Raw genomic sequence first — 27,770 nt, forward strand, 5'->3', positions numbered from 1 at the left:
CCAACATAATTAACCACTACAGGGCTCGTTAATGCCCGTTTTGGTCTCCGATATCCGGTGGCTCCATGGCTCCGGCTCTCCAGCTATCCGTTCGGCCTACGAAATCACTTTTTCAGGGACTGTCCCCTGTCGGCGGCTGGCTCATCTCATCTGAATCCCCTGGATCCGCAGGCTGTGTGTGCGGCCAGCAACACTTCCGCTGACATTTCAATTACCTCCACCACTTAATAACCCGGGAAAGGAAAGGGGGAGACAGGGGCAGCGGACAGTGGACAGTGGACGGTGGACAAAGCCTGGCCAGAGGCAGTTGACCAATGCCATTTGGCATGTGTGACTGACTAGGAGCAGGAACTCGTGGATTTTTTTTTTTTTTTTTTTTTTTTAAATAACAAATAAGTTTTATTTACGTCGATCAGCCAACCTAATGGCTATAATACGTAGAGCATAACAAAGAACAGATAACATGAAAACAATAACAGGAGATGTACAGTAACAATTACTGTTTCAGGACTCGGGAAACCATGCGTCCTCTTGTCCAGAGGTCGCCGGGGTGTCTCCGTTTCAGTCTTCTTCGGATAGCTTGATTACGTAGAGACGTTGCTAGGTGGTTTGGGTGCGCTATGAGGCGATCGCTGTAACGACTCGAGTGTCGGTTGATCTGCTCTCTAATGGAGGGAATGTGGAGATCATTTGCTAGGGCGTCGTTTCGAACGTACCAAGGCGCGTTTGCCATCATGCGTAGCGCTCGGTTTTGGGTTCTCTGCACTTTCATGACGTTAGTGTCAGAAGCCATGCCCCATATCTGAATGCAATATGTAATCGAGGGCATCACGATCGATTTATACAGCAACACTTTGTTGCCAAGGCTGAGCTTGCTCGTTGGCTTAAGCAACCAGTTCAACTTCCTGAGTTTACTCCGACATGTAGCTGTTATTTTCTTGGTGTGTTCTTTCCAGGTGAGCCGCTTATCTAGGATCAGTCCCATATACTGCGCCTGGGGTGACTGTGGGATGGTGACGTCGTGGAGTTCGACTCTGGGTAGGACCTTTTCTCTCAAAGTAAAGTTGCAATGTTGCGACTTCCTGCCATTTATGGCAATATTCCACCTGTTAGCCCACTTGCCATACGAGTCCAGAAATTCCTGGGTGATCCTTGATGCCTCGATTCGGCAGGAAGAGTTCACAAGAAAGGCAGTATCGTCAGCATATGTGGCCAAAAAGTGTGCCCGGTTCAACAGAACTTGGCAGGTCTGATGTGAACAGGGTGTAGAGAACGGGACCCAGAACGCTTCCCTGCGGAACGCCAGCACGAGCAAATCTAATGCTTGACCTTTCCCCTCTCACCTCGACCATAAAACTTCGATCAAGCAGGTATGATTTCAGTAGAAGGAATTGGCCAGTCGGAAGTAATGACTTCAACTTATGAAGTAGTCCGTAATGCCATACTCGATCAAAAGCTTCCTTGACATCAAGGAAAATTGCAGAGCAGTATTGCTTGTTTTCAAAGGCATTCAAAATGTGATTAACTACTCGATGTGCTTGCTCTGGGGTCCCATGGCGATGCCTAAAACCAAACTGGTGATCGGGAATGGCGGCCTGCACGCTTCTTACTCCCATAATTCTACTAAGAAATATTCTCTCGAATATTTTAGAGAATGTGGGAAGCAAGCTTATAGGTCGGTATGACTCTACAAGGTTCTCCGGTTTTCCTGGCTTTGGTATCATCGTTATCACAGCACACATCCATTGGGAGGGAAAGTGTTACATACGTAGCATTGAATTAAAGAGGAGAACAAGGAACAGGATACCCTTCTTAGGCAGAGCCTTGGCAATTCTATTGTCTATGCCATCGAATCCCGGCGCCTTACTGATATGTAGCTTTCGAATATGAAGACAAACTTCTTCTGGGCTGACATGTGGGATCGGTAGAGCATTCGTCGAAGGAGCATTAATGAAGGCCATTGTTTCTTCGAGATCCTCTGGGCTCGCGAGGTCGAATGGCTGAAAGCGTTTCTCTAGTTCGTCCGCGAAAGCTAAAGAAATGTCTATTTGCGATTGTTCAACCACAGAGACCCCAATTCCAACATAATTAACCACTACAGGGCTCGTTAATGCCCGTTTTGGTCTCCGATATCCGGTGGCTCCATGGCTCCGGCTCTCCAGCTATCCGTTCGGCCTACGAAATCACTTTTTCAGGGACTGTCCCCTGTCGGCGGCTGGCTCATCTCATCTGAATCCCCTGGATCCGCAGGCTGTGTGTGCGGCCAGCAACACTTCCGCTGACATTTCAATTACCTCCACCACTTAATAACCCGGGAAAGGAAAGGGGGAGACAGGGGCAGCGGACAGTGGACAGTGGACGGTGGACAAAGCCTGGCCAGAGGCAGTTGACCAATGCCATTTGGCATGTGTGACTGACTAGGAGCAGGAACTCGTGGAGTGTAGCAGTTTTTTGATTAATGTGTCTGCCACAAATTACAAAAAACGAGCGGAGCGACAGACAATACGTGCTACCGAATGCAAACCCATTCGCATTCGCATCCGCATCCGCACTTTCTACCACCACCGGATGCCCCCGTTGGGCGCCACGAAATGAAATAAACTTGGCTACTAATGTGGCAACACCCAAACTAAATCTGCAGCCAACCCAATGTGATTTGTGCCTGGCAAAATTTACTTTATAAATTTCTGGCAAAGTGGCAAAGACAGCGGCAGTCAAAATGATTTTCTAATTAAATTGCCAGAGCCCCAACAAGAAGAAACTTTGGCGGAAAAACAAAAATATTTCGTCTTTGGCTTGGCGAAAAACTTTAAAATTCAATTAAAAATAATGCGGGCTCTCTGGCAGATCGGATGGGGAATTTTAAGGGTGAGGGGGTAAGGGGGTGTGGGTGTGGGGCATATGGCATAAGCTGACTGGCCGCATGCAAAATGAAATACAAGCCAGAGACGAGCATTAAAAAGACTCGCAAACTTGCAGCTAGCTGCTAGCTGCGGCTGTTCCTGTTACTGTCTCGCCAGTAATTTTGTGCAAAATTTTACTAAAAATTACTGCCAAAGAAAATTTGCACATAATTTGATTAAAAAGTTACACGCATTTGCTGCGGCGTCAACGTCAGCAGCAACTTTGTAGCACTTTATGCGAAAACGAGCAAGAAAAAAATCTGGGAAAATTAAAAGTGCTGCGGCTGCTGTGGCAAAGGCTGCGGCGTGTGAGAACTTGCCTTATTTACAGTCATGAATCCATAAAAACCAATACTTACATATTAAACTTTCCATTCTGTATTTAGTTACATGAATTCGAAGTTTAAGTAAAATACTTTTGAAGTACTATTAACACAGGAATTAAACAAAATAAAATAATAAAAATAAAATATAAATAATAAAGATCCAAAAAACTTTTCTTAATCTGCCTCAGTAATTATACTAATTTTGATTTTAATATGGAAACAATTTTACCAAAATGTATTCTCGTTTCCGCAGAAACTGATTGGTCAGCTCTTAAAGCGACTATTCACTGTACCCCTTCTCACCTCGTAGCAATTTTTACCTCTCATAATATTCAGACAATCTCAGTCGGACTTGCACTAAACTCATGAATGGAAGGATAACCCTCCTTCCCTAAATGTGTAAAGAGTGAAGGTCTGAAGTCCTATTGCGGCTTTAACGCTTGAAAAGTTGGCTTAAGAAAACTTTCGAAATGATTTTGCAACTGCAACCCGAGATCTTTGTGAGCCACGGCCTACTACACATTAGTTCGCTTAACTGCCGGCGCTCAAATTCAGCTTAGGAGTCCAACTTTGGGAAAATAATTTGCCAGGAACTCGCACCGAGGGTCTCGGATATCTAAGTAAACAGTTCGGGATCCGACCGGCGTTCTCTTCATCAAATGTCTGCCAAAGAGTGGCAACTCTGACAGGGAGGATCTGTCATGAAATGGGGAAAAAAACATCTCCGAGAGTGGGAAAAAGTTGGCAACTTTTGTCTAGCTAATCAAATATTTGCAGCCAGCGGGCGATGGATGCAGGGAAACATTCTGGCAAGGGGAGTAGCGATGACAGAAGGCATTCGTGCGAAGAACGGTGAAGGACTCAAATCCTTTTAGGCACGTGTGTGTGTGCAGAGTACCGTTAATATGACAGGAACACCATGCTCAAGCGTGCGTATGTGTGTGACATGCAAATCTTGTTTGTCAAGTGCCACGTCACACAAACCCGAAAAATGAGTAACAAAACTCGTCGTTGTTTCGTTGCCTGGGGTTGAAGTGCGTTTTTTAATTGAAAATTATTACGGAAAAGTTGTAAATCCCTTGTATTAAGCGATGGGGACGATGTGGGGGATGCACTGTAAACAACACCCTAGAAAAACCTCTATTTGGACTCCTAAACAATCTGCGACTTTTTTATTAAATGTGTCTTAAAGCAGGCTTGCAATTGTGTCCTTTTAGCTCTTCTTTTTCGTGATAAAATTGTGCTACTCAAATGAAATACATTTTTCATAGGCTTTTCGTGACAAGTATCCTAATTAGAAATTTCTTTTACGGCTTAAGTCAAAGAGTTTTTGCCAATATTGTTTTCAATATATATTTTGGTCTTTGTTGCAATACAAATATATTTTTTTAAAGTTAGCGTAAGTATTCGTATGTATGCTAACCCTAAGCTTACCATACAACTTACAAAATTGTTAAACAAATTTTTTCTGTGCCAATATATTTTTTTGGTAAATTGAAAAACAAAATTTAGAGATTTCCTTAAGTGTTAGCTCCCTCAGTTAGAAACATGAAATGTAAATATAGTTTTTTTTTCAAGTGTTTCATGTTCCTCTCCACAATATTAGAGGGGCAAAAGGTGGTCGTCCGTATACAGCGGATTGATGTTGTTTAATTAAATTAAACCGCCACGGCGCCACACGTCTGCCCCATCATCTCATCATCCCAACTTTGACCCAGCTCGCAGCTGCCTTTGTTGTGGCATAAAGGCGTTATTAATATGCTTATGTGCTGCGGATCGCTGCAGTATACGAGTATATATTTCGAGTATGAGTCGCGTCCGAAGGGTTGCATTCACAGCCAGGTGCTTAACATAATGCCACACATTAAATTTTAAGTGTCAATGGCGCCGCTTCTTTGTTGCCTTTCATTATCATAATGCTGCTAGCCATAAAAATGCTCAACTTTTTGGTTTTTGCCGACCCACAAGAGGGTTCTCTTTGGGCGGAAGCTCTGGGGATCTTGGGCAGCTTTATGTCTTGGCAAAGGGACCCACAAAATTATACCTTATAAAAAATTTAATTGTGCAGATTAAATTACCCCACAATATTAAACCTAAATTGGTTAATACAGTTGTGTAGAAGTTGAAATACATTGAAAAAAGTTATTCCTGAAAATGGTTTACACTCTAAAGTATGTATAATTATAAAATTGTACGGTAATTATGTCTAGTTTAATTCTCTGTTGAATTAATATTTTTTTATATTTAAAACATAACATTTTTAGTCTTTTGTATTTTTCGGGCCGTATATAATTAAATTTGAGCAAAAAAGTGAATGGCTTTTCGTTTAAAATTATTTTGAATTTTACTGTTTAAGTTGGGCTGCTGAATTTAATTTTTCCTCTACACTGATTAAAACTAAAGTGAAGTACTTTTAGTGAATTTCATATCAGCTGAGGCTTTTTAAAAAATATCAGGCTTTTTTAAAAAAATATCAGAATACCTATGCACTATTTAAATACAGGTATAATTATGCATTGGATTAGATAATCGCTTGAGTGGTTGAGTAATACTTTCTACTCTAGATACAGAGAGCTCTACTTAAAAACAATATGTTTTAAGAATGATTCGGCCATGTAATTTTTCCGAAAACTATTTAAAACCAAAAACAGGAAAAGTAAGATTGTTTTTAACGTAATTCAATATTATTAAAAGCTTTATATCGATTTATGTATTTTAATTAATATAAAAAATTTAATAACTATATGCAACTATTGAGTATTGGATTAGGTAATGGCTCGAGGGGATGCGTAATATCTGCAACTAGATACAGTGAGCTCTAGTTAATTGCACTCTGTTTGCTGTCTCCCAATCAAGTTGTCCAATTGAGTAGCTTTCACTGTACTCCCCTTTGTTCGCTTGGCTGGCTTTGTTTGTTTGTTTATTTATTTGCTTGTTTGTCTATTTTGATTTATTTCATTTGGAAATGATGCAGTGTCGTCGTGGTCGTCGTCAACCCCTGAAAGACTGAGCTTAGCTAGTTGAGGGTTAGCCACTCTCGAGTAGTTTGCCGGCATATGGCCCACAGCTATTTTTATTTAATTTTTGTCTTCAGCCGAGATACTTCAGTCCCCGTTTCTGTTCTGGGCTTCTTATTTGTTCATGAAAATTGCACTTGCTGTGATATTTACCCAGCGTTCATCCTGCTCTCACTCTCCTCGGTAAAAGGTACTCTACAATAATTCTCCATTTCTATTTCGTTTTATTTGTTTATTCCGTTGTCACCCAGAAATTTCATATCCTTGGTTTCGAGTGCCTTGGCAAGCTTCTTATAAGTTTTAAATACCTTGCTCTCAATCCCCTTTGGTTTGGTCAAAACTTTTTAATTAGCCTGATCTTGAATAAAATGCGAACATTTTTAATTACGCCAAACTTTGCGCCAAAGAAAAACTTATTTGAAAGGAAAGTTTCCTGGCGAGCGTCGGAAAAAAAATAAAAATGTCAAACAGATCACAGGGCTTCATATAGGGATTGTTTGTACTCGCTTTCACCGTTATGCATAATGAGCGAAATAGGATAGGCGAAATCCAGGACCTCCCAGAAGGCCACCCAAAAAGCACTTTGTAGTCCTCGCACGTTCGTAAAATGCGCTCATTAAATTGCAAATTTAAATTTAATTAGTTATTTATGCAATTTGATATTTTCGCAGGCTGTTTTCTATTTGTTTGCATTCTGCGGCCATTTCAATGTAAATTTCATCACGATTTGTTATTCATATTGAGTTGAAACATTTTTTCGTACGTGTATTAGTTGTTTTTACGCCTTTAATTTTGGGCGCGCTATTATTGTATTTGAGCGTAATTTTTTCCATAAATATTCAGTGGCCATTAAATGCAGTTATACATATTAAAAATTTGTACTGCATTTGTGATTTTTTGCATTTTGTCTGTGGCAAATAAATATTTGATTGCCCATTTGTCACACATTGACCCGAATGGAATAATTTCTGCACATAAATATTAATGAGTTTCGCTTGGTCTGTTTAAACTTAGTGCTCATTTAAATGTCATTAGCTGGATGTTGTGTCTGTTATTTTGGGTGCAGTAATGGCATAATGTCAACCATTATCATATTTTGCGGCCCTGATCCGAAGCTATATGAATATGGGAATACTTATTCAGCAATTACTGCGGAAATAAACTTAATTGAGACTTTTATAATTAATAAATATTATTGTATACAAGCGAAGAGAATGTCTACATTTATCATTTGCTTCCCAACTCAATTACAATTCCATTTAAGGTCCCATTTAATTTAACATTTCAATTTGCTCCAGTCAATCGGAGATTCTCGAAATCAAGTCCCATTAAAGCTGCTTTCCCCGACCATAATCCATCCCCACTTATCGCAATCGCTTGTCATGTGCAAATTTGTTTGCGAATTTGTAAATAATTCCGAATTCATTCACTCGACTTTTTTTTCTAGCTCTGCTCAGCTTTTGCTTCTTCTTATTTTCCTATGGCCACGCATCAAGTTGATTTATTTGCATGGAAACTTTCTTCACTCTCGGTCTGTCTGTCGTGAAATGATTTACATAGGGATAATAGAAAAAAAATAAATTGATTTTAAATCATTTCAGCAGTGTGTAGGCAGCTTGCAAAACGCCACGGCCAGGGTTGCCAGCCACTCCCGCACTCCGCCCGCCGCATTTGTATGCAAATACGCGTGAAAATAAAAAAAAAGAGAAAAAAATAAATAAAGAAAAAATAACAAAAGGCAAGTTAACGAGTATTCAAAAACGAGATTAAAATAGGAGTGCTCTGTGAGTGCCGCCTTCTGTGATTTATACGCCTCATTCCCGTTTAGCATCCTCGTGATGTCACATCAGTTGTTGGCTGGGAAGTATTCAATTTTTCCGGGGCCTTTTACCCCCCTTTCCCCTAGCTCCCACTCACTGGACAGGGTAGCTCAAGATATTATTAACATGTTGCTGCACACTCTATGCCAGAATTGATTCGCAACTTTGAAGGGGAACTCAGCTGTGAGCTCAACCCTGTTACATTCTCGTAATCTTTGGCAAGAGGCATTTTACCATTTTGCATAGTTCGACGCTACGGTTCGGGTCGAAAGTCTGCATATCCCTGAATCCTTAGTCCCGTATCCCAGGACCCTTGCCCATGATTCACTCGCTCAGTCACAAAATATGGAAATTGCTCATGTCTCAGCCTAGGACATTTCGCCAAAACCCACCTCGCTTCTCACCTGCAGTTGCTGTTGCGGTTTTTGTGACATGCCGCATCAATCTATCGCCATTTTCTGTCTCCCGCGTTGTGTGTGTGTCACTCTGTGTGTTGTGTGTGTGTGAGTGTGTTCTCGATGTGGTGCAGTACACCAGGATATAGTCCTGTTCGATCTTTTCCCTGCCGTGCGGACTGCGATGCTCCTGCTCCTGCCGGCAAATTGAATAGATTGCTAGGTGGACCAGCCGCATTCGCAGTCGCTTGCTGGCAGCATTTTGGCCCGAATTTTGCATACATAAATATTTATGAATTTATTAAAAGTGAACCACACATACAGCCCCTCCACACACACACACACACTCTCCCATTCACTCGTTCGCCGGGGCATCCTGGCGGCTGACTGGATGGGATGGATGAATGCATAAGTCAGCCGCTCACGAGTGCCGCGGGAAAAGGGGTAAGTACACGTGGGGAAATAAGTAGGTTCATGCAAGTTTCAGAATTTTTAATTCCGTGTTGCTGTAACAATGCAGAGGGTCTATGATATGAATTACTGAATTAATAAATTATAATGGTAATATACTTTCTAAAGATTTTTTTAAAAACATAATTAGAAACGGAGTTTTATAAATGCTTTCTGCTGCAGTTCACCCTTAACATTACTAAAACTAATTTAAAAAGCCAAACTTCTTGATTATAGAAATGTTCGCATACCGATTTCCTGTAGTTTGTTGTTATTTATAAACTAAGTGCAGTTAAATGGAAGTTAATTGCCCTACTTCATATTTTTAAATAAGGTATAATGGTAGTTATTCTCCGCAATTAAATACCACTAACTTTAATGATCGTCATAAATGGAATAATTACAATTTAAATTTTTGAGATTGTCATAAATTGAATAATTACAATTTAAATAGGAACATTGTTTACTTAACATTTATTTCAGTGTAAAAGCGAAAGCCTCTGACTTGCATTCGGGCGAGAGAGTGGGGGTAAAACGGTGAAAAAGGGGGCTCCTAGGCCAGCCAGCCGTCAGCAGCAACGCCTGCACACATGCCACAGCAGCAGAGAGGGAAGAGGGGATTGGGCAGAGGGGAGCAGGATGAGGGAGCACCATGCTCCATGTACGGCGAAATGTTTGGTACATTTTTGTGAAAATTTGCACCACATAGCGCCGTCAGCCGACCGCCACCCCCGCACACCTCGCATATCCCACACACCCCAAATGCAACCCTGGGGGAAGCCCCCTTCGAAAGGAAAAAAAAGAAAAGAGAAATGCACAAACTGGCGCGTTTCGTTGGCTTTGGGCCCGGGTTTTCGGCGGGGTTCGGACCCGGACCCGGAGATTCGGGGGTCCATTCATTTTCACCAGAACAAGGCAATCGCATATTTGTGGCAGGAGGACGGTGAACGAAATTGTCAAGTTTTTGAATGCCTCAGTGGCTCAGCGGCTGTCGCTGTCGTTCAAACTGTGGATGAGGTTCTGGCCACTGGGATACTGGATACTAGATACTAGATACTGGGTACTGGGGCCAGGGTCCTGGTTCATGGGTCCTCGGTCCATATGTCCATGTGTCCATATTCCCCGGGCCCTCAGGGCAGGCATAATGCATGAAGTTGTCATTATCAGGGCCAATTCAATTGAGAATTTTCGTGCCTAATTCGGCACAGAGGCAGCGGGTGCAACAAAAGAAACCAAATTTCGCATAATTGAAAATTTTTGGTGGACCAGAAAAAGGGGAAAGGCCACGTTGATGGCGAAAATTTTGTTTGACCATTGACATGGCACTTGATTATACCCCCTGCAACTTTCCCAAGTACCCGTGTGTGTGTATATACGTATGTGTGTGTGTGTGTGTCTGTGTTGCCAAAGTAATTTAAACTTGATGTCAAATTCAGCAGAGTCATTCAATTTCAATGTCGATGCATAATTTTGGACGTTTTGGGTGAGTGCGAAGGCCACTTGAGTCGTCGGCCTGCCACGTAATTACCTGTGGCCCTGTAATTGCCATCGACGACGATGAGGAGGGTTCTCCGGAATGACGCGACGTTTTTGTGCCTTCTTACTCATCACTTTCGAGTCCCCGAAACTGGAGATTCGACTTGAACGCAATTTATGCAAATTTGTTGGGGCAGAAGACAACGCACATGGCAATCAGCAGAATGTGTGTGTTGACAGCCGGGTCGAAAGCACCACCCCCTCCCCTTCCCCTCCCACTCCACCTTCCTCTCCAAATTCGTATTTTCCCGGCACGTCCAGCCTTGGCACATTTAACAAGGCAAGCCGCATCGAAATCCGCACGATTAGCATAAACGCATTAAAAATATGCCACCCCAAAGAGGAGCGGCGCACATGAGCTCTGTTCTCTGTTATTCGAAAGTAGGTGGATGGGTCGGGCGAATTATGGATTATAATGTTTGTTTTGACATGCTCGATGACAAACCCGGTGTTCGGTCGTTCGAGTTTTCAATTGCCGAAACATGTTGCACGGCCAACGGGGAAAAATATCAGCGAAAGCAACCACTCAAATGGTTTAATTCTGTCAGGTGTTTCATGGAATCATTATGTTTTTTAATGTTATTAAGGAAGGACAAAAACATTATACAAATTATTAAAGAAGAATTACAGCTTTAAGGTTTGAAAGAATTATTCTTTATTCATAAACATTTTATTTCGTAAAACCTAATACTTAATACCTAATCTACCAAGGAGAAACTTTAAGTAAGACAGGACTTCAAATTTGTCTTGTAGAAAATAGAAAACCATTTTTAATCTCTTTGAAAATTTTGTCAAATAAACAACAAATTATTCGAATCTTAAAATTTAAATATTGTTTATAAAGTTGTTGAAGCCTTAAATATTTAATCGCCGAGCGGATGCTACGGTTGCCGTCTGCAATCAATATGCAAATTTTTCCTTTAATTTATATTTAATCGGTTTCAAGAGCAGCGAGGAGTGCGACTGCACATGAGGCCATCAGTGAACGGGTTGAGTTATATGGCATAAAACAGGGTACAGGGGCAAAGGGTAAAGGGCACAGGGCACCGAATGCAATCATAAATAAACAGCACGCATGTAGAATACTTGCATGTAAATAGGGGGCCAAGATCCAAACGGCGTCACAACAGGATTTTTAACCCAACCCCCTGGCTTTGTTGTCAACGTAATTTACCATTTTTCCTTCAACTCCCATCGTCTGCGGAATGCATCACTCACTCACTTAGCAGCGCTCACCTCTTTTGACGGTCTTTGTTTTCACTGGCAAAAATACTTTAAAGTTAATAAATACAATATAAATATAAATATTGTTTTGCAATTATTTTTCAAAGTTAAATGGATTGTTATTTATAAGTTTTGATATTTCTATTTTTAAATATTATAATAATAATATTATTTAGTCATTGTTTACCCAAAATGCGAACTTTATCATTTCTGTTCTATACTCATAGCATAGAATGTTTCTTAATAATGGTATACTTTAACTGAAATCAACTATCATATCTTTTAAGAGCTTTTATTGTAAGCTTCTCCACTACAATACAAAGAATTCTCCTGCCTTTCTTTTTGCTTTATTTATTTGACTTTCACATAGCGCACTCTTCTAAAAATTTTCTGAGTGTGCCACAAATTGCGTTTGCCAGCGGGCTGCGCTGATGAGCTCTGTGCATTGCATACTTCGTGGCGCAGACTTTTCAACCTGCTACGGACGCCGCCCATCAGTTATTTGTCTCGCGCGGCATTGTTTGTCTTGCGAGTTGCGAGCTGCAAGCTCCGCTGCTGGCTGCCTCATTTGCCGCCGCCTCTTTAATGTGTGGGTAAATGCGACAAAATCAAGTTAACTGCCAGCATTAACGCACATGCAACGCGAGAGCGCAACTTTCGACGCGACTTTGCCAACTAACTGGGTTTGCGGCGCAAATGAAATTTGCCAAAATGTCAGACCCGCAGCCCCGACATCGAATTCTGCTGCCATCAGGCGGATTTTAAATCAATTGCGGGGCGATGCTGCGTGACAAATAAACCTAAGCGTAAAGACCACACTGCGTATGCGCAATCTGCAGCTGGGGCAGATGCTCCGCTTCCACATGATGCTGCTTTAGTTGCTGCTTTTGCTGCTGCTGCTGCTGCTGCTGCTGAAGCGATTAGGTCGCCCGACCGTCACATGACCACGAGCCTTTGTGCGGGGCACTATCTGCGTGGCCACTTGAGCGACTCAAAGGCGCACTTTGATCCCGGTCCCCAGTCCACCGCCCACCTGAGATTCGACCAATCTCAGACCCAATCCGACACCGGGAAAACTTTACAGTACCCATTTCTATTCAGATTAAATATTCTTAAAAGAAAAGGAATGATATTTTCTTAACGAAAGGTTTTTTTAGTAGCAATAACATGTTCACAATATTTGAAATGTTCAGTTTAAAAAACGGTTTCAAAAAAGATATTACATTTATGATTTCAATGTTTTCCTTGTCAGTAATAAGTTATTAAGTAATAAGTTAATTAAAGCTATAAAATAACAAAAAACACCTTTTCGTTTTTGTATTTGTATTTAAGGTTTCCTAATTATTTATGATTTTTCAACCAGTTTAATGCCAATAAAAGTAGTAAGTATTTTAATCATTACTAATATCAATAAATTTAAGAATTTTTACTTATATTTGTATAACGTAAAAAATACATTGTATAACTATAAATCTAGGTTTTGCTCTCCGTTTATTTTCGGTGTTTAATTTCATTGCAATCTTGATTGCCCTCGGCCATCGGGCTCTTCACGTTGTGGTCACTAAGCAATGGATATGGACACCTGATTGAGGACGAGACACTCGAAGTTTGCATTCGGCCATAATGGCGGATGCAGCTAATGCACTGATTAGCTGGGAAAAGCGGGAGGACGGGTATCCTTTGAGTTCGGTGCGAGTATTTCCAGTAATTAAACAATCCGCAAATACAGGATTGGGGCAGCTGCACCACTTGAGGCCATTGAATCGAACCGAATCGCATAGAATTGAATCGAGTTCAATGGAGAGAGTCCAGCTGAGCGTTGGGGGAACTTCGAGTGAGTGGCATGTTGCACTTTAACTGGGTTTTCCCGGTAGGGTTTTTCCACAAACCCCCTCCACTATCGATGGCTACACTTTTTTTTTTCCCCTGGATCCGTACAAATCAATTTATGGACGGCCAGCGTTTGAACAATTTCTGTTTCTGTTTCGGTTTCCGTTTCTGTTTCGCTTTGTGCAATTGACGGGCCAATAATTAAGCCGGAGCCGAGGGAAAACGCCCGGAAAACACACGGAAAACGCATGGATAACCGAATGTGTGTACCCTTGTCCTATTGCTGTCTGATGTCTGCTGTCTGACTGCTCCGGTTATGTGGCAAGTTCTTATGACTCTCGGCTGTCGTGGCAAAGTCAATTTCCTTGCTTATTTAAATTTCAAAGCAATTGACAGAAGGTGTTGTTGCGCTCCCGCAAACTGGATTAAATTTCGTTTAAAATGTAAATGGAAAGAAGCGTGATAGACAGGTTCGGCTTTTGCCGCCCGAATCGTATCCAAATTGCGTTTACAACGCCAAAACATAAAAAAAAAAAAACACACACAAAATAAAGTATGAGAGAGGCAACAAGCGGTGGAAAAACTAAACAAACACCTCATCAAAGAACATCAAAGGCCGCCCCAAAAAATGGAAACGGGAAAAACCCCAACAATAACCAGGAGGGTGGGAAAATCAAAAACGAAAAGAAAGAAAGAAAAAGGTGGAAGAAGGTGGAACGAAGAAAGGAAAACATTTTGGTGCGCACGACGCAGAAAATAAAATCAAGAATTTCACACCTTATCAATTTTGCTAGATTAACAAAACGCACAATGGGGTGGGATTGCCACCCAATCACTCCACAGTACAGCACACCACCCAACCACCCACTTCTGGCTGGGAAATTGCATCATCAACGTCCTGGCCGCATCGTGATCGACATTATCATCTTCGTCCTCGGGATGCAGGAAAGCCAGCGTCACCACACTTTGTCATTAGGGAAGTCAAAAACTTCGACCCCAAAGCAAAGGAGTGGGGAAAATCTGGGGATGGTTCTCTTACTGGGGAAAAGCTTGGAAAAAAAGAAAGAAAGCAGGGAGAAATCGGTTTGGTTTTGTGTGACAGCAGCGTTGACATTTATTTTGATTTCAGTTTCGAGTGCAAGCCCTAAGTGGGTGAACTTTCTATTTCCCTTCATCTGTTATCCACTCCAACCTGGTTAACACCCCCCTAGCTTCTTGGTACACTGTTAAAAATTAATACAAAAAAAACAACTTGATATCAATGTCTTCACTGGAAAAATGCATTTAAGCTTATGCCTTGAATTGTTAATTTATAAAAACAAAATTAAATAATAATTTATGAAATGGTATACAAAAATATATTTTTGATTTTTTATTAATAATATACCGAATAAAATATACATAATTGACCATATGAACTCAAAGTTCATTGGTTCAAAGGGTCTCCAAAGTTTAAATTTATTTTGTAAACTTTTGATATGTTTATTACATTCATTTTCTTTTTTGTAAGCTAATACAAAATAAATAAGATAGTGCTACAATTTTTCCCTGTGCACTCATGCTAATGTGCATCTCGGCTTAGCGTTTCACTCAGGGGATGGCCTTTTTATTTGGTGTCGCTGCCACTAAATTGAATTTTATGTGGCGAATGCCAACTTTGATGTGTGCCTTTATTAATGGTTGGTGGGAACTGTCAGACGGCAGCTTCAAGTGAGTAGATCTGGGGAATGGGAGTAAAAATGGAGTCTAAATCAGCACTGATAGAGCGTCGGCGGAGACTTTACGGTAATTGCAGGCCAAAAACAGGGGCTAAAACTCCGGGACGGGCATGTAAATTCAATGAAATATGGCTTGCAAAAATGCCTCGCACAAGCAACGCCTCAAAATGCCAGCAATGCGCTGTCCACTCGTCCCGCCGACCATCTGACCATCTGGACATCTGGCCAACTGGACATCCGTGAACAGCCATGTGACCATGTGACCATGGGACCAGCTGAAAGGGCGGCCATCGAGCGGCAGCTTGGAATTCCGGGCATAACTTCTAGCAGCAACGAGCAGACGAGCATATGTAAAAAAGCGGAGCCAGCCAGCCAGCGACACATACTCCTAAGTACACACACGAACACACATTGCTGGCGGGTTTCCATGACATAAAAAGAAAAGCGTGCTGGAAAAAATGGAATGGAAAATCTAGCCCAGCCAAGTCTCTAAATTGTGCGGCCCTAAAAGTGTCCGGCGGCAGCACATAATGCTCAAAGGGCGTGCACTTAAAGTAAACTTTGGGCGTGTCCTTGAACTGAAAATTATGCTTGGAGGCAATGAAATAAATATATCATATATTTTGGAAAATGGAATAAAATTAAAAAAGCGTTTTAGTAGTTCCCACCATGTTTGCATACTATATAAAATAAACAAAATAGAATTAAACCTAATATTGCTGCTTCTAAATGTTTTATTTTATAGATAAGGTGGTATGACAAAAAAATTAACAATTCAAATTTGTATAACTATTTGTATGCCTTTTTAATATTTTTTCCGATTAGCTTTCTTTGCATTTCTTCAACTTAATCAGCTTTGAGTATCACTTTGAAAATTAGTTTATTTATTTTTCTCACAGTGCACAACCTCTCACACGCACACACACACACACACACAAATCTGTCTGTGTCCTTGCCACATGCAACGTCTGCTGGAGCTGCTGATGTTGCCCAATGGCCGCAAGAAATTTTAACACAATTGCTAGAAAAATTGCAGAAAATTGAAAATGTGCGAGAGCGCATAAATTTTTACTGCGTCACTTGTGAATGCTAAATTGTTGTTATTTATGTTGGCACTAGGAAGCCAAGGTTCCCCTCTGCTTTATCCCCCCAATCCCAATCTCTTCCAGTAAATAAAAGATACCACTTCTAAAAGAGTTAAAGACACAAATCGATTTCATTTCGCACGTCACTTGGTTTCCTTCACTGGCCAACGGAGATTTGTTGCAGTCTTCGGTGGTGAACCAAAAACCAAACCGAAGTCGGCAACAAAACTCTGCTGGAGTTCAAGGTTACAGGATATAAAGCGGGTAAAATAAAAGTTTACGATTATCAATTTTCATATAAGCCCTCGCTTGAGAACATGAAAGCCAGTTCGTGCGAAGAGGCAAAAGAAATTGCAGCCAAAGTGAGCCATCGAGGAAACGATCAGCAGGCCAACGCCCAAGGACATGGCTTCATCCTGGTGGTTCTCCAGCCAATTGAGAAGCTTTCGTCCTGGCTGTGCCACCAGCTGCATTTGCTTCTCAGCCGCATGTTCATCACAACTTTGGCCGTAAATTAGCAGGTAGGATATCTGCATGGTTGCCGCATCCTTGATGATCACGTGCTTCTTATCCGGACTGGTTTCGTTTTCCTGGAAAACAAATTCTACGATGGCAACGCAGCGAAGAATCGAACCGCATTTGGAGCCACCCAAACCGGCTTGAGGTTTACTTTTAGCCAGAGCCTCATTCACATCGCTGGTTAGTTTTAAGCACTTTCCATCGGTTAGGCAATTGTGGTTTAGCAGAGCATATAGCTTTTCTAGTTTACAGCCAAAGAATCCTAGTCGGACGGATTCCTTGTTGTCCTGCCGCAAACGAGCATATGCTTCAACCTTCTGGTTTCCCCTACCCATTCTTACCTCAAAGATCTGAGTGGGTGGACAACGAGGAGGTTGCATTCCCAAATGAGAGTACAACTCCCCAAATTCACAAGGTCGCAGAGAGCTCAAGGAGACGCGATCGGCTTGATCCACCAATATATCCGTAAGCAAACGAACCACATTGGAGGAGCAAGCCTGATAATCGCAGTGCCTCAGCTGCTGTTGCAACACCTCCAATCTGGGGGCTTCCCCCAAAGTATTACAGAGCACATCTATGGTGCTCCAATGGCTTAAAAATGGTCTCAATCTCGTCCTGTAACGATAACTCCATGCAGCGGCCACAAATATCGTCCACAGAGCTTCACAGCCCAGAAAGTCTTCCTGAAGACGTCGATACACAAGATTCAGTGCCTTCATATCGAGAAATGCATTTGGTTTTCCCGATTTTACCGGCAAAACAATAGATTGCGGCAGTAGTGCCACCAAACGCCGCCAACTGATCCGTTTCGCTGGTTTTTGACTTTGAAACCTATTCGATGAGGCTCCCGAAAGCAGAGTCATTTTCACCGGATTTGGATTTCCCTTCAGAGACCGAAATTTTGAAATTATTTCGCAGAGTTTTCGACAAGCCGTCGGGCATCAATCTAAGCCTCCGACAATCTCGACAATCGAATGAAGTGTGTCGCCCAGGTGGCAGGTCGGATGATTGCCCGCACTGGTTGCAGGAGATTGAATTTCGTCCTGGAATGCACTTGGAAAAAAACCTTTCGAGTGCTGGGCTTCAGACTATTAAATTGCTTCTTGAAACTTAAAACAAATTGCACTTTTTAAGACAACAAATTTTGACGTTAGAATCTTTTTTGTAGAACATTTAGATTTGAACTAATAGGATCGAGATAGAAAGTTTTTTAGAAAACTTTGGTATTTTACTTCTAAATGAAAATATTCATAATTACTTTACGAAAGAATGGATTATCATTTGTATCAGAATCGTAGATATTTTACTTCATAAAATACATTGTTTTGCATTAATCTTATGTACCTATATTTTTAGAAAAATCAACATTTTGGTTTTATTGCTCAAATAATAAGAGCTTCAAAACGTTTAAAGAAATATTCCACGTTTTGTATAATTTGTATTAATTATTTAAATTAGTAGCTAAAAATTTAGTTCAAAGTTGTCATAAATAAACACAGTTTCGAGTATACCTTTTTATTACCTTCCAGCATTTTACCATTAAAACTAAACCAAAAATACTGCAAAGGTTTTGATAGGACATAAAACATAATGTAGCGTTTTCTAATCCTATTTTTTCTAGTGTACGCCTAGTAACAGTTGGCAAGCGAGATCTCCGCCGGATGGGTTATGGTTGGGTGGTCCTGTGGGTGGTTGCCTGGTCGGGCTGTAATTGATTAATGGAGCCTGATGTCGAATGCCTGATGCCTGCTGTCTGCCGCTTGACGTTCAACGCTCGACGTTCGACGGTCGACGCTCACCTTATGTCGGGGTGACTCGACCTGGGCGTTCCGAGACGAACTCCGAGCAGCTGGCGAGGAGTGGAGTGGTCAGAGTTGCATCATAGCTACGCAGTTAATTGGATACTTTTTCAATACTTTTATCTCCGGCAGCAACCCCCTGTCCCCTGTCCCTTCGCCTTTCCAACCCTACAGCTCTCCACCTGCTGCTGCATGCGTAATTTATTGATATACTCCGGCTAAATTATGAGTCTCCTGGGGGGCGCGAACGAACGAAATAATTTTTTTGTTTCCCCACTTTTTTCGGGGAGAAGGAGGCTGCAGGTGTGTGGGGCTGTGTGGAAATCAGTTAACCGAAAAAGTTTGCAACTTTTTGCCGTGCTCGCTGCCTGTGAAATCAAAGTTGGAGTTTATTCAAATAAACGCCGACATTAAGAGAGTTGCAACTGTTGCGTTGCGTCGTCGGAGGCGTCTCCTGGCATTCGGAGGCATAAATCAGAGCCAACAGCCGTGGCAACTTTTTTCCCAGATAAACTTTTGACGTCATTTAACCCTCTTCTTTTTTTTTTTTTTTTTTTTTTTTTGTGCTACTGCTGCTTTTTGGGGGTGCCTGCAATGTTATTAATATGCCCAAGTTTCTTTTGGCGTTGTCAATTCCCCGGAGGCGCTTCCTGCTAAATAATTCCTGTTCCCATCGATTTCCCGCCACCAGGACAAACAAATGTCTTTAAAGGATTTCCCTCGTTTATTACACACTAAATGAGGTCCCATTTTTATGTGCTCTTCAAAGGCCAAACTTCGTAGGTGAACAGGATGTGATGTGATAGGAAAACTAGCGGAAATAGTAAGGCCAAAATTAAAAATAAAATTCATTATACAAATCTGATTTTGAAATCAATTATAAACGATAGTGTGAGAAATCAAATTTTTGTGTTAACACGCATGAGCTATCTTTTTTACATAAATAACTATGGTAATAATTGCTGCCACTCTATTCTTCACATTAATCCGTTTAGCGGCTTTTCAAAACAAATTCCTTAAACTTAAGCAAATTAAAAGCTGGAGATGGATAAATACGACTTTACGGACTCCACAATCCGCTCCACATAGATGCTGTTGTTGTGCAGGACAAATAGCAAATTTCGCAGCGGCAATGAGTTCTGAAAGGCAGAAGATGAAACGCGAATCAGTGCGGCGAAATCAATTATCACAAACACTCAGCATCGCATCGAATGGCTGATAAATATATATGGGCACAGGGACTGGGGAAAATAAATATAAATTGCCTGCTGGCTGGCGATTTGATTTCATAAATATGTGCCTCACGTAGTCCAGCTCAATTGCCAATTAGAAGCGAGGCGAAAGGAAAAAGCAGTGGTAAAAGCGGCAGAAAGAACATAAAAAGAAAAGGCGGTGGCACTTGAAAATTCTGAGGCATCAACGGAAGTTGATTTGTATACGGAATCGCATATAAAAGTTGCCCACTTTTAACCTGCACCTTTCCTGGCCAAAACTCAATAAAGCAATCGGAAATTTTTCTCACGTCTCTCTGGGAAATTATTATGGAGCAGTCGACGAAGGCCGTTTCAAATGGAATTCTTTAAACAATTTTCCCCAGCATCGACACAGCCAAAGGAGTTGGGGGAAAATGGGGAGCTGGAATGCTGGGGCTCGAGCAAACAAAGCGTGTCCCCAACTGAAATACAATTACCACATGGGGGACTTTGCTCTTCAAACTCACCTGCAGGCCGCTCAGAATTTTGGCAAACTTCGGACTGCTAATGCTGTCGACGAATGCCGCAAACTGTTTGTTGCTCTCGAACTCGTCGAAAAACAGGGCGTACAGTTGGTCCTGCGGCAGGATCTCCAGGACCCGCTCCACCATTCCGTGGAGACCCGTTTGGGGCTCTCCTGGGGCGGCGTTGACTTCCTCGGTGATTGCGGCTTTGGTTGGCTCTAATAAAATGTTATATTTTTAATATTTAAAGATGAAATTTTTCGTATGACAGTGCCGCTAAGGCTTTTGGTACATTTTCAAAACAATTTGAAATTAATGCAATAAAAAACCAGCTGGAGGTTGTACACTAACAAATTATATTAACAAAATTACTACTGAGAATTATTTTTATTGATTAGTTTTTTCAATCTATCCCATCAATAAATCTAAAAAAAAAAAAAATACTTAAGAAAGTTTACTTGATAGGTAAAAACCGTTATCAAATTAATTTTTATATAAAACTTATTATTTTGATGAACCAAAATATATAATTTCACTTTTAAATAACAAATTGCATTTTGATTATTACGTTGTTGAAATCATAATAATAATTTATTTTCTGTGCACTATAAGTTTTTTTTTTATTAAAATTAATTTTTTTTTTCTTCATTTGATTGAATTTGTTAATAAATGTATGAATTATAAAAATTAAATTGGTAATGAACCATAATAACCAATACTCATACGCACCGTTGACGACATTAACTGTGCTCAGAACGGAAGGTTTGAACACCGCAGCCACCGAATGCATCACCTTAATCACATCCAAGCCGTGGGTATCCAGATAGCTGGTGAACTCCAGGACTTCTGGGAGCTGGAGGATCTTCCGCTTGATATCCGCAAAGAGGGGACTGGCGAGGAAGGCATAGGCCTTTTGGAACTCCACGTCGTGTTGGTAGAAGTGGGCAGCTATGGACTGGACTTCCTGCAGGGGTATCAGAGCCACAAAGGCGCTCAAATCGAGGGAATTGTTCGAGGAATTCGGCTTTTTGCGACTGAGGAATATCAGGTCATCGGAGGCGTTGCCTTGGCCACTTTCGTCACTTTCATCGCTGGCATTTCCATCGAGGGTGACGAATCCAATGCCGCTCACATCCGATTCGTCACTATCCGGAGTGATTAAGTCGCCCTGTGGATAACCCCTCGAAAAGGAAACGCCAGCGGTACAAACAATGAAAAGTAGGAGGTGAGCGCGGTTCATTCTGCCGATGTGATCTTCTCCACCGATTCCGAACTTCTGGGCTGCCTCTTCTCACGGCTTTTTTGTCCGCCGGCTTGTGGAGACTTTGGAGACTTTCCGGCACTCTGACAATCGTTTTGTCGCAGCGATTATTTAATTGAATCAGCAGCATTCAACAAAAACACTCACTTGCCGGAGGGGAATTCATGACCGAGGTGCAACCAAGAGAGGTCACAACACTCTGATAATAATTTAATAAATGGGTATTTCATTTGGGAAAAAAAAACACCATGTTTTGTATGAAACAGTATTTTATAATGAAATTGCAATAGTTAAATGATAGTTTATAAAATGTAGATTAATTCTTTGTTCATTAATGAACAACAAATACTGGTCCTCTCAAATAACACAAATCAAGATAAAGAATAGTTTGGGAAAATAATAAATAAGTACACATATAGAATGTTTATCCTTTTATAATATTTAAATAACAAAAGTTTATTCCTAACAAAGAAAGAATTCTTCCTCTAAATCAGACAGCTGTTTGTTTAAGTGCAGTTCAAGGCTGGAGTAAATAAAATATTGATTTATATGGCTAATCGGTGGCAGCGATTAGGCCATAAAACAAGGCTTCGGGCCATGGGAACCCCACTGCCTCGTCGATGTCCTCTTCCTCGTCATCGTAATTTATCCAAATGGTCGGGTTTCCTGTGGGCTTTTTGGACAACTGCATTTCCGCCGATGCAAATCAAAGAAGCGCACACCCAGAAACCCCAGTTTGCGGGTGTTTGAGGGTGAAATTCACACTTTGACAGCTGGCAGGAGTGTCATATGGTTAGTCACTGTATGTGTGTGTGGCACTCAGTCACGCAGTCATTCAGTCAGTCAGTCAGTCAGTCAGTCAATCGCTCAGGCGCCCATTCAGGTCTCGTTTCCAGCTCGCTCGCTTGTCAAACTGTGCATAAAATATGTACATGCATATGTCCCATCCCGCACACACACACACACACACATACGAACACTCGACTGATATATATTCATTTGCTCATTCAGCAAGTTAAGTAGGAATAAAATTGTCAATTTTCATGTCATTATTTCATGTCGTCGTCGCCGTTTGCCGTCAACTGTGACACTCTCCACTCGCGTCGCAGTGTGTTTTCGGATATGATTTATTCACTTGGCTTGATTTATTGCGAAGCCCACTCACCCACTCGCTGCCTGCAAATGCCGCAGAATGTAAATGCTGGTGCTGCCTACAAGCCAATAATAATTGTATCGTTGTCAGCGTCAGCCGACCGAACTTTAGTTGCACCGCAATTTTTTACATAAATTATTTGACTAAGCCCTCGACTTGATTAAAACTTGGCCTATACCAGCCATCTATCTCCCTCCCCTCTCTCTCTCTCTCTCTCTCTCTCTCTCTCTCTAACTCGCTTTTGGCCCGGTCGTAACGTATGACACTTTGTGAATTCGGAGCGCAAAGTTTTGAGGGCTCAAAGTTTGCCGGTGTCGGTTTGGCCGGAGCCGTAAACAATTGGCCGGGCAAGTTATCCTGCACTCCAAGAAATCGCAACTAATTGGATTTTAAGTTTTTGCAATTATAATTTACGCAGGGAAACTAAATTGGAAGGTTGTGACAATTCTAAGCTTAACTGCGTATTAGGTTTTCCCATCTATTCCGTGGTATAAGTAGCCATACGTTTCAAGTTATTCCATTTACTCAAGGGTATATTTTTAAAAAAATACTTGGCTAAAATATTATTAAGGAGCTGCTTTTGTTTTAAATTGAACCATGACGATGCATTGCATACTTCTTTTTGTTTTAAAGTGCAGAAACCTTTAGATTTGTATTTACTTGATGAGTAAACCTTTACTCTTCTGAAAAACTGTTAGTTTTGAAAGAACGTTTCTTGTTTTAAAATTTCCCAAGCCCCTGAATAAATCCCACATATCCTGTACAGACTTTCTTCAAGTGTGCTGAGCGGACCGAACTTATAAATTAATTTTGCCCCGGCAGAATACTTCAGCATACCTCAGCTGCCATAAAGGTGGCTGCTACAGGCGGCCCAAGTTGGCGGCGACTTAATTAACTGCAGTCCGGCAAAGTCAGCGGTACACACGCACCTGAGGCCGCAGGACGAAGGACGAAGGACGTAGTGCATCCTGGCAGGCGGCGGATGGGGCCACCACTCGCAGTTAATTTCATGCTGCCTGGCTTTGGCTTTGCAGAAACCCCCATTTCACCTCGGCGCCATGTGTTTTAAAGTGATTTTCTTGGCCAGGCGCCTTTTGTTTATGTTGCGGCATAAGAGCTCCGCTTTACCGCAAGTGTCAACATTTATTTCCAACTTAACACTTTTGGCGTAACATGGCGCTTAATCCGCAGCGCCAAGTCGAGCCGCGCCAAGAACTTGACTAATTTTGTGCAAAGTTCAGCATTAACATTACCGCAAATTAGCAAAAGTTTTCGCACAAACAGCCGCAGCGCAGAAAAACAAAAAAAGGCTCAAAGTGGGGAGCTCCGGAGAAGAAGTAAATCCGATTGCAGGGATTGCATGGTGGGAAATCCTGGGAAAGGCAAAGGCAGAGGGAAATGGAGCTGGGAAGACGAACGGGCTGCAGGGAGCTCTTTGAGTTGTGGCATCAGCAGACGTTGCCTGTAGTATCTGGGATGGTTCACTGACTGCCATAAATTAACTTGTCTAGGCCCGATTCCTTGCCAGGCGGCCTGTCCCCGAAACTTCTTGCCAGATTCACCAACTGGAGCATCCATCCCCTCCCCATCACCCCGTCCCCATCCCCCATTCCCCTTGAGCTTGTAATCTGCTTCACACTTAATGTTTTCTCTTGCCAGTTCGCTTTCCACTCTGGTTGCACGTAGGAAAAATTGTTGTTTAATTGCCGGCTACATGTTCACAAAATCGAAATGTCAGCAGATTAGTAGGCTACTTAAAACAAGAACGAATGCTTTAACCTGTAGTTGAAAAGAGATTGAAGTTTGGTTTAAGTTTAGTAACCATGAACCAAAGGAAGAAATCTTTAATACCAGTTTTACCAGCTTTATTTTGATACAAATCTAGGGTACATAACATTTAAAAACTTATCGCATTTAATGGCAATTTTTCCTTAAAAACTTGTTCTTTTACATTAAACTAACGAATTATATAAAGAAAATCAATTATTAATTAAAGCATTGTATACCAATAAAAAGTTCATTTTCCTTAAATTGGTATAATGAACCTATTTTTTTAAGAGTAAACGTCAAGAACTTTTAACTAATATTTGAAAAACAATTAATTTAATCGTTCCAATAGATTTAAAATATGTTGAGTTAAGCTGAAAAGAAAGTTTATGTTGATTCCGGCACCTGAAAAAGTTGTTCCTTATTTAAATCGAGTCCCATAAATGGACAGCCTAGTTTTTTGGGGACAACCCAAGCTTTAATAAATACCTATTTATATGTGCCGCTTGTTCCCCCACTGTGACATTTTGATTACGATATGGGTTATTTATAGATAGACAGATCAATCGATATGTACTTTATCCACGCTGACTTGTCCCGTCAGTTGTCAATCAATTTTTCGGGTTTGGCTTTGGCTTTGGTTTCCATCTGCTGCCCGGTCGAAGAAGGATGTCAGTAAACTGTAACGAAAACAGAAAACAGAAATTATGTCCTTACACACAGGTCATCGTCGACTGCCAGCGCAACCTTCAATCAATTGGGGCCTCGGTTATTTTTGGGGGCCGGGGATCCCCGTCCTTCAGACTGAAGAGCAGAGTGTTCCAGCGCTTTTGACACGTTTGGCAAATATTTGAGCACGTCTAAAAGCGCGTTTCGGTCGCCAGCAGGCGTTCAATATTTTTCCGAGCAGCGCAGCGCAGCAGCCTCAGATGACCGATTTTCACCGCTTTTCCGCCCGCCCACTTTTCCGAGCGTAGCTCTCTGCACCGCCCCTTTTTTTGCCCATCGCGTGGCAGTGCGTGCTTTGCCCTTGGCCTGTGGCTTAATTAATTTTCGCTTCCGTTAACAATTTTTATGCGGACTTGGCTGCTTGGGAGCGCTTCGCATGCGCTGATTTCGTGTTTATGGGTCCTTTAATTCGCCACTAATACGGCTCCGTTTGCGGCGGAATTATTTGCCGGATACATGCGATTAGTTTTGCCCAGATTGCGAATAGTTTTCGCTCTCCATTTTGCAAGCGTGCAACAAGTTAATTACATAATTCAGCCAGCCCACGCCTGCACTCGCTTTTGATATTTATGTCGGACCCGGGGCACTTCCGATATAAGCCAAATAAACACTAAATTCCGGTTAAATAGGCAACGACACCAGCAGAAGCACCGGAAGCTTGGTCAAAAGAAGTATTATACAAAATTAAATAAAATAAAATAGCAAAGCAGCAAAAGTAGGAGCAGCAGCGGCAGCATCAAAAAAAAAAAAAAAGAGGGAGACTTAAAAAATAAGCTAAAAGTCTTTTGAAGTTGCCAAAGTAAAAGCGGGGGGAAAAATTGGATGGAGGATGGAAAAAGCAGGCAAACAGCGCGATATAAAGTTGGGGCTTTTTGGCTTTGACGCACGTAGCTCCCGATTTGAAAGTTTGTCGTGTGTGCTCTGTATATATGTACGTACCAGTATATGTTTATATACGAACAACAAGGAATCGACAGAATTTTCCCCCTTCCCTTCCCTTCCCTTTACTTCGCTCCCTTCGACGCTTCAGCGTTGGCTGCATCGCTTTTATTAAGCTTATAAATTTTTTATTTAAGACTTTTCACTTTGAGCAGTTTTGTGCAAGCCTCGGGGCCAAAGGCAAACAGCAGCAACACCGACAGTCATGTGACATTTATTTGAGTTGCGCCAGGAGCATTTCGCATTTCACATTCAACATTTAAGAGGAGAAACCCACTCCATTGCACTCGCTAACCCTTCGAGGCCCATAAATTATCCAAATAGTTAATGCCGAAATTGTGAAATAGTGTGACACTTTCATTAAATGCCCAGAGCGGCGAATAAATGGAGAATTTCAATAAAAATGCCAAAATGCACCGGCCACGACATGCGATGCGAAAGCATTTGATAAACTGCAACAATTTCCCCAAGGGTTGACCACTTTTTTACGGCAGCTGGCCGCGAATATTCGGCTGGCAATGCGACTAAATCCATATGCAGTTTATTCGATTTGATTTGTGGCCTGCTAAACTTTTCAACTGAAAACTGTACCAATTTCGGCCATTTTGATAATAAGATGCTGGCATCGTTTATTTGTGTTTGGGTGCACAGGGAAAAATATAGTAGGCTAAACAATAAAAAAAAAATAATAATAATGGTTAGAATGTTAGTGAAATAAATGGAAACTTAACAAAGCTACAAAATAAATGTTTTTAAGGATGATAATTTCGGCAACAGAAAACTAACTTACGTTAAAGGAACCCTAGTTTTTGAAAGATATTGAAATTAATAATATCTGAACAAATATTGATGATTTAAAGATCTACATCAATATTAAATAAATAATAAAAACTAATTTACAAAAGTGGGATCTGTTGACGTTATTTCTATTCATTTCATATATATCCATATCTCTGAATTTATTATAAATAATTGAAGTTTATTGTATTTTAGTTTTTCTTTTTTTTTTTTACAAACATTTTTATTGTGTTGACATTTTGCCATGTGTAGTATGTCAGTTTGTAGGGTCCTAAAAAAGCGTCACGTGGTGCATATAAATTGCCAGGTTTCGAAACTTTTCCGTAGAGGTGCAAATTACTTTTGTTCTTTTCTGTTCGCTCTTAGCGTATTTTTTGCTCCTTTTTTCCCCATTTTTTTATTTGTTGGCTCACCTGACAGTTGTCAAGCATCGAATTGAGCAGAGTTTTTGGCATTGCCTAAGCGTGCGTGTGAATGACCAAAAACTGGACACGGACGCACAAGTATTTATAGCAGGCGACTATCGCATGTATGTGTGGTCAAAGGAAATCAATTTCCATATGCAAAACTTTTTTAGTGCACGTACTGGTCGGAAGGGAGCCGAACCGAAATCGAATTTTGTCCATAAAATATTCAAATTGTTCTGTATAAACGACGCATAAACATTCTTTGTGCAGGAAGGGCACCTGCAGCGCCACTACCACTTCCACTTCCATTCCCAATGCCATTCCCATTTCGATCCCGCTCGAATCGCATAAATTTTTATGTTCAAACGCCAAAGGCC

General features: G+C 41.3%; 2 protein-coding genes across 2 annotated transcripts; both read right to left on the bottom strand.

Annotated features, from left to right (window-relative positions):
* Positions 1–16,405: 16,405 nt before the first annotated feature.
* Positions 16,406–17,970, bottom strand: LOC108090285 (protein mono-ADP-ribosyltransferase Parp16). The gene has a single exon (XM_017188895.1). It carries the CDS (start codon positions 17,684–17,686, stop codon positions 16,598–16,600), a length of 1,089 nt encoding a protein of 362 aa, XP_017044384.1. The 5' UTR covers positions 17,687–17,970; the 3' UTR covers positions 16,406–16,597.
* Positions 17,971–19,327: 1,357 nt separating this feature from the next.
* LOC108090388 lies at positions 19,328–21,598 on the bottom strand. Its single transcript, XM_017189037.1, has 3 exons — positions 21,069–21,598; positions 20,343–20,557; positions 19,328–19,761 (listed from the first exon to the last, which is right to left on the bottom strand). The coding sequence occupies exons 1-3, from the start codon at positions 21,577–21,579 to the stop codon at positions 19,654–19,656; spliced, it is 834 nt and encodes a 277-aa protein (XP_017044526.1). The 5' UTR covers positions 21,580–21,598; the 3' UTR covers positions 19,328–19,653.
* Positions 21,599–27,770: the final 6,172 nt, after the last annotated feature.

This window comes from Drosophila ficusphila, unplaced genomic scaffold (assembly GCF_018152265.1).
Source record: "Drosophila ficusphila isolate 14025-0441.05 unplaced genomic scaffold, ASM1815226v1 contig_414, whole genome shotgun sequence".
NCBI classification, from domain to species: domain Eukaryota; kingdom Metazoa; phylum Arthropoda; class Insecta; order Diptera; family Drosophilidae; genus Drosophila; species Drosophila ficusphila.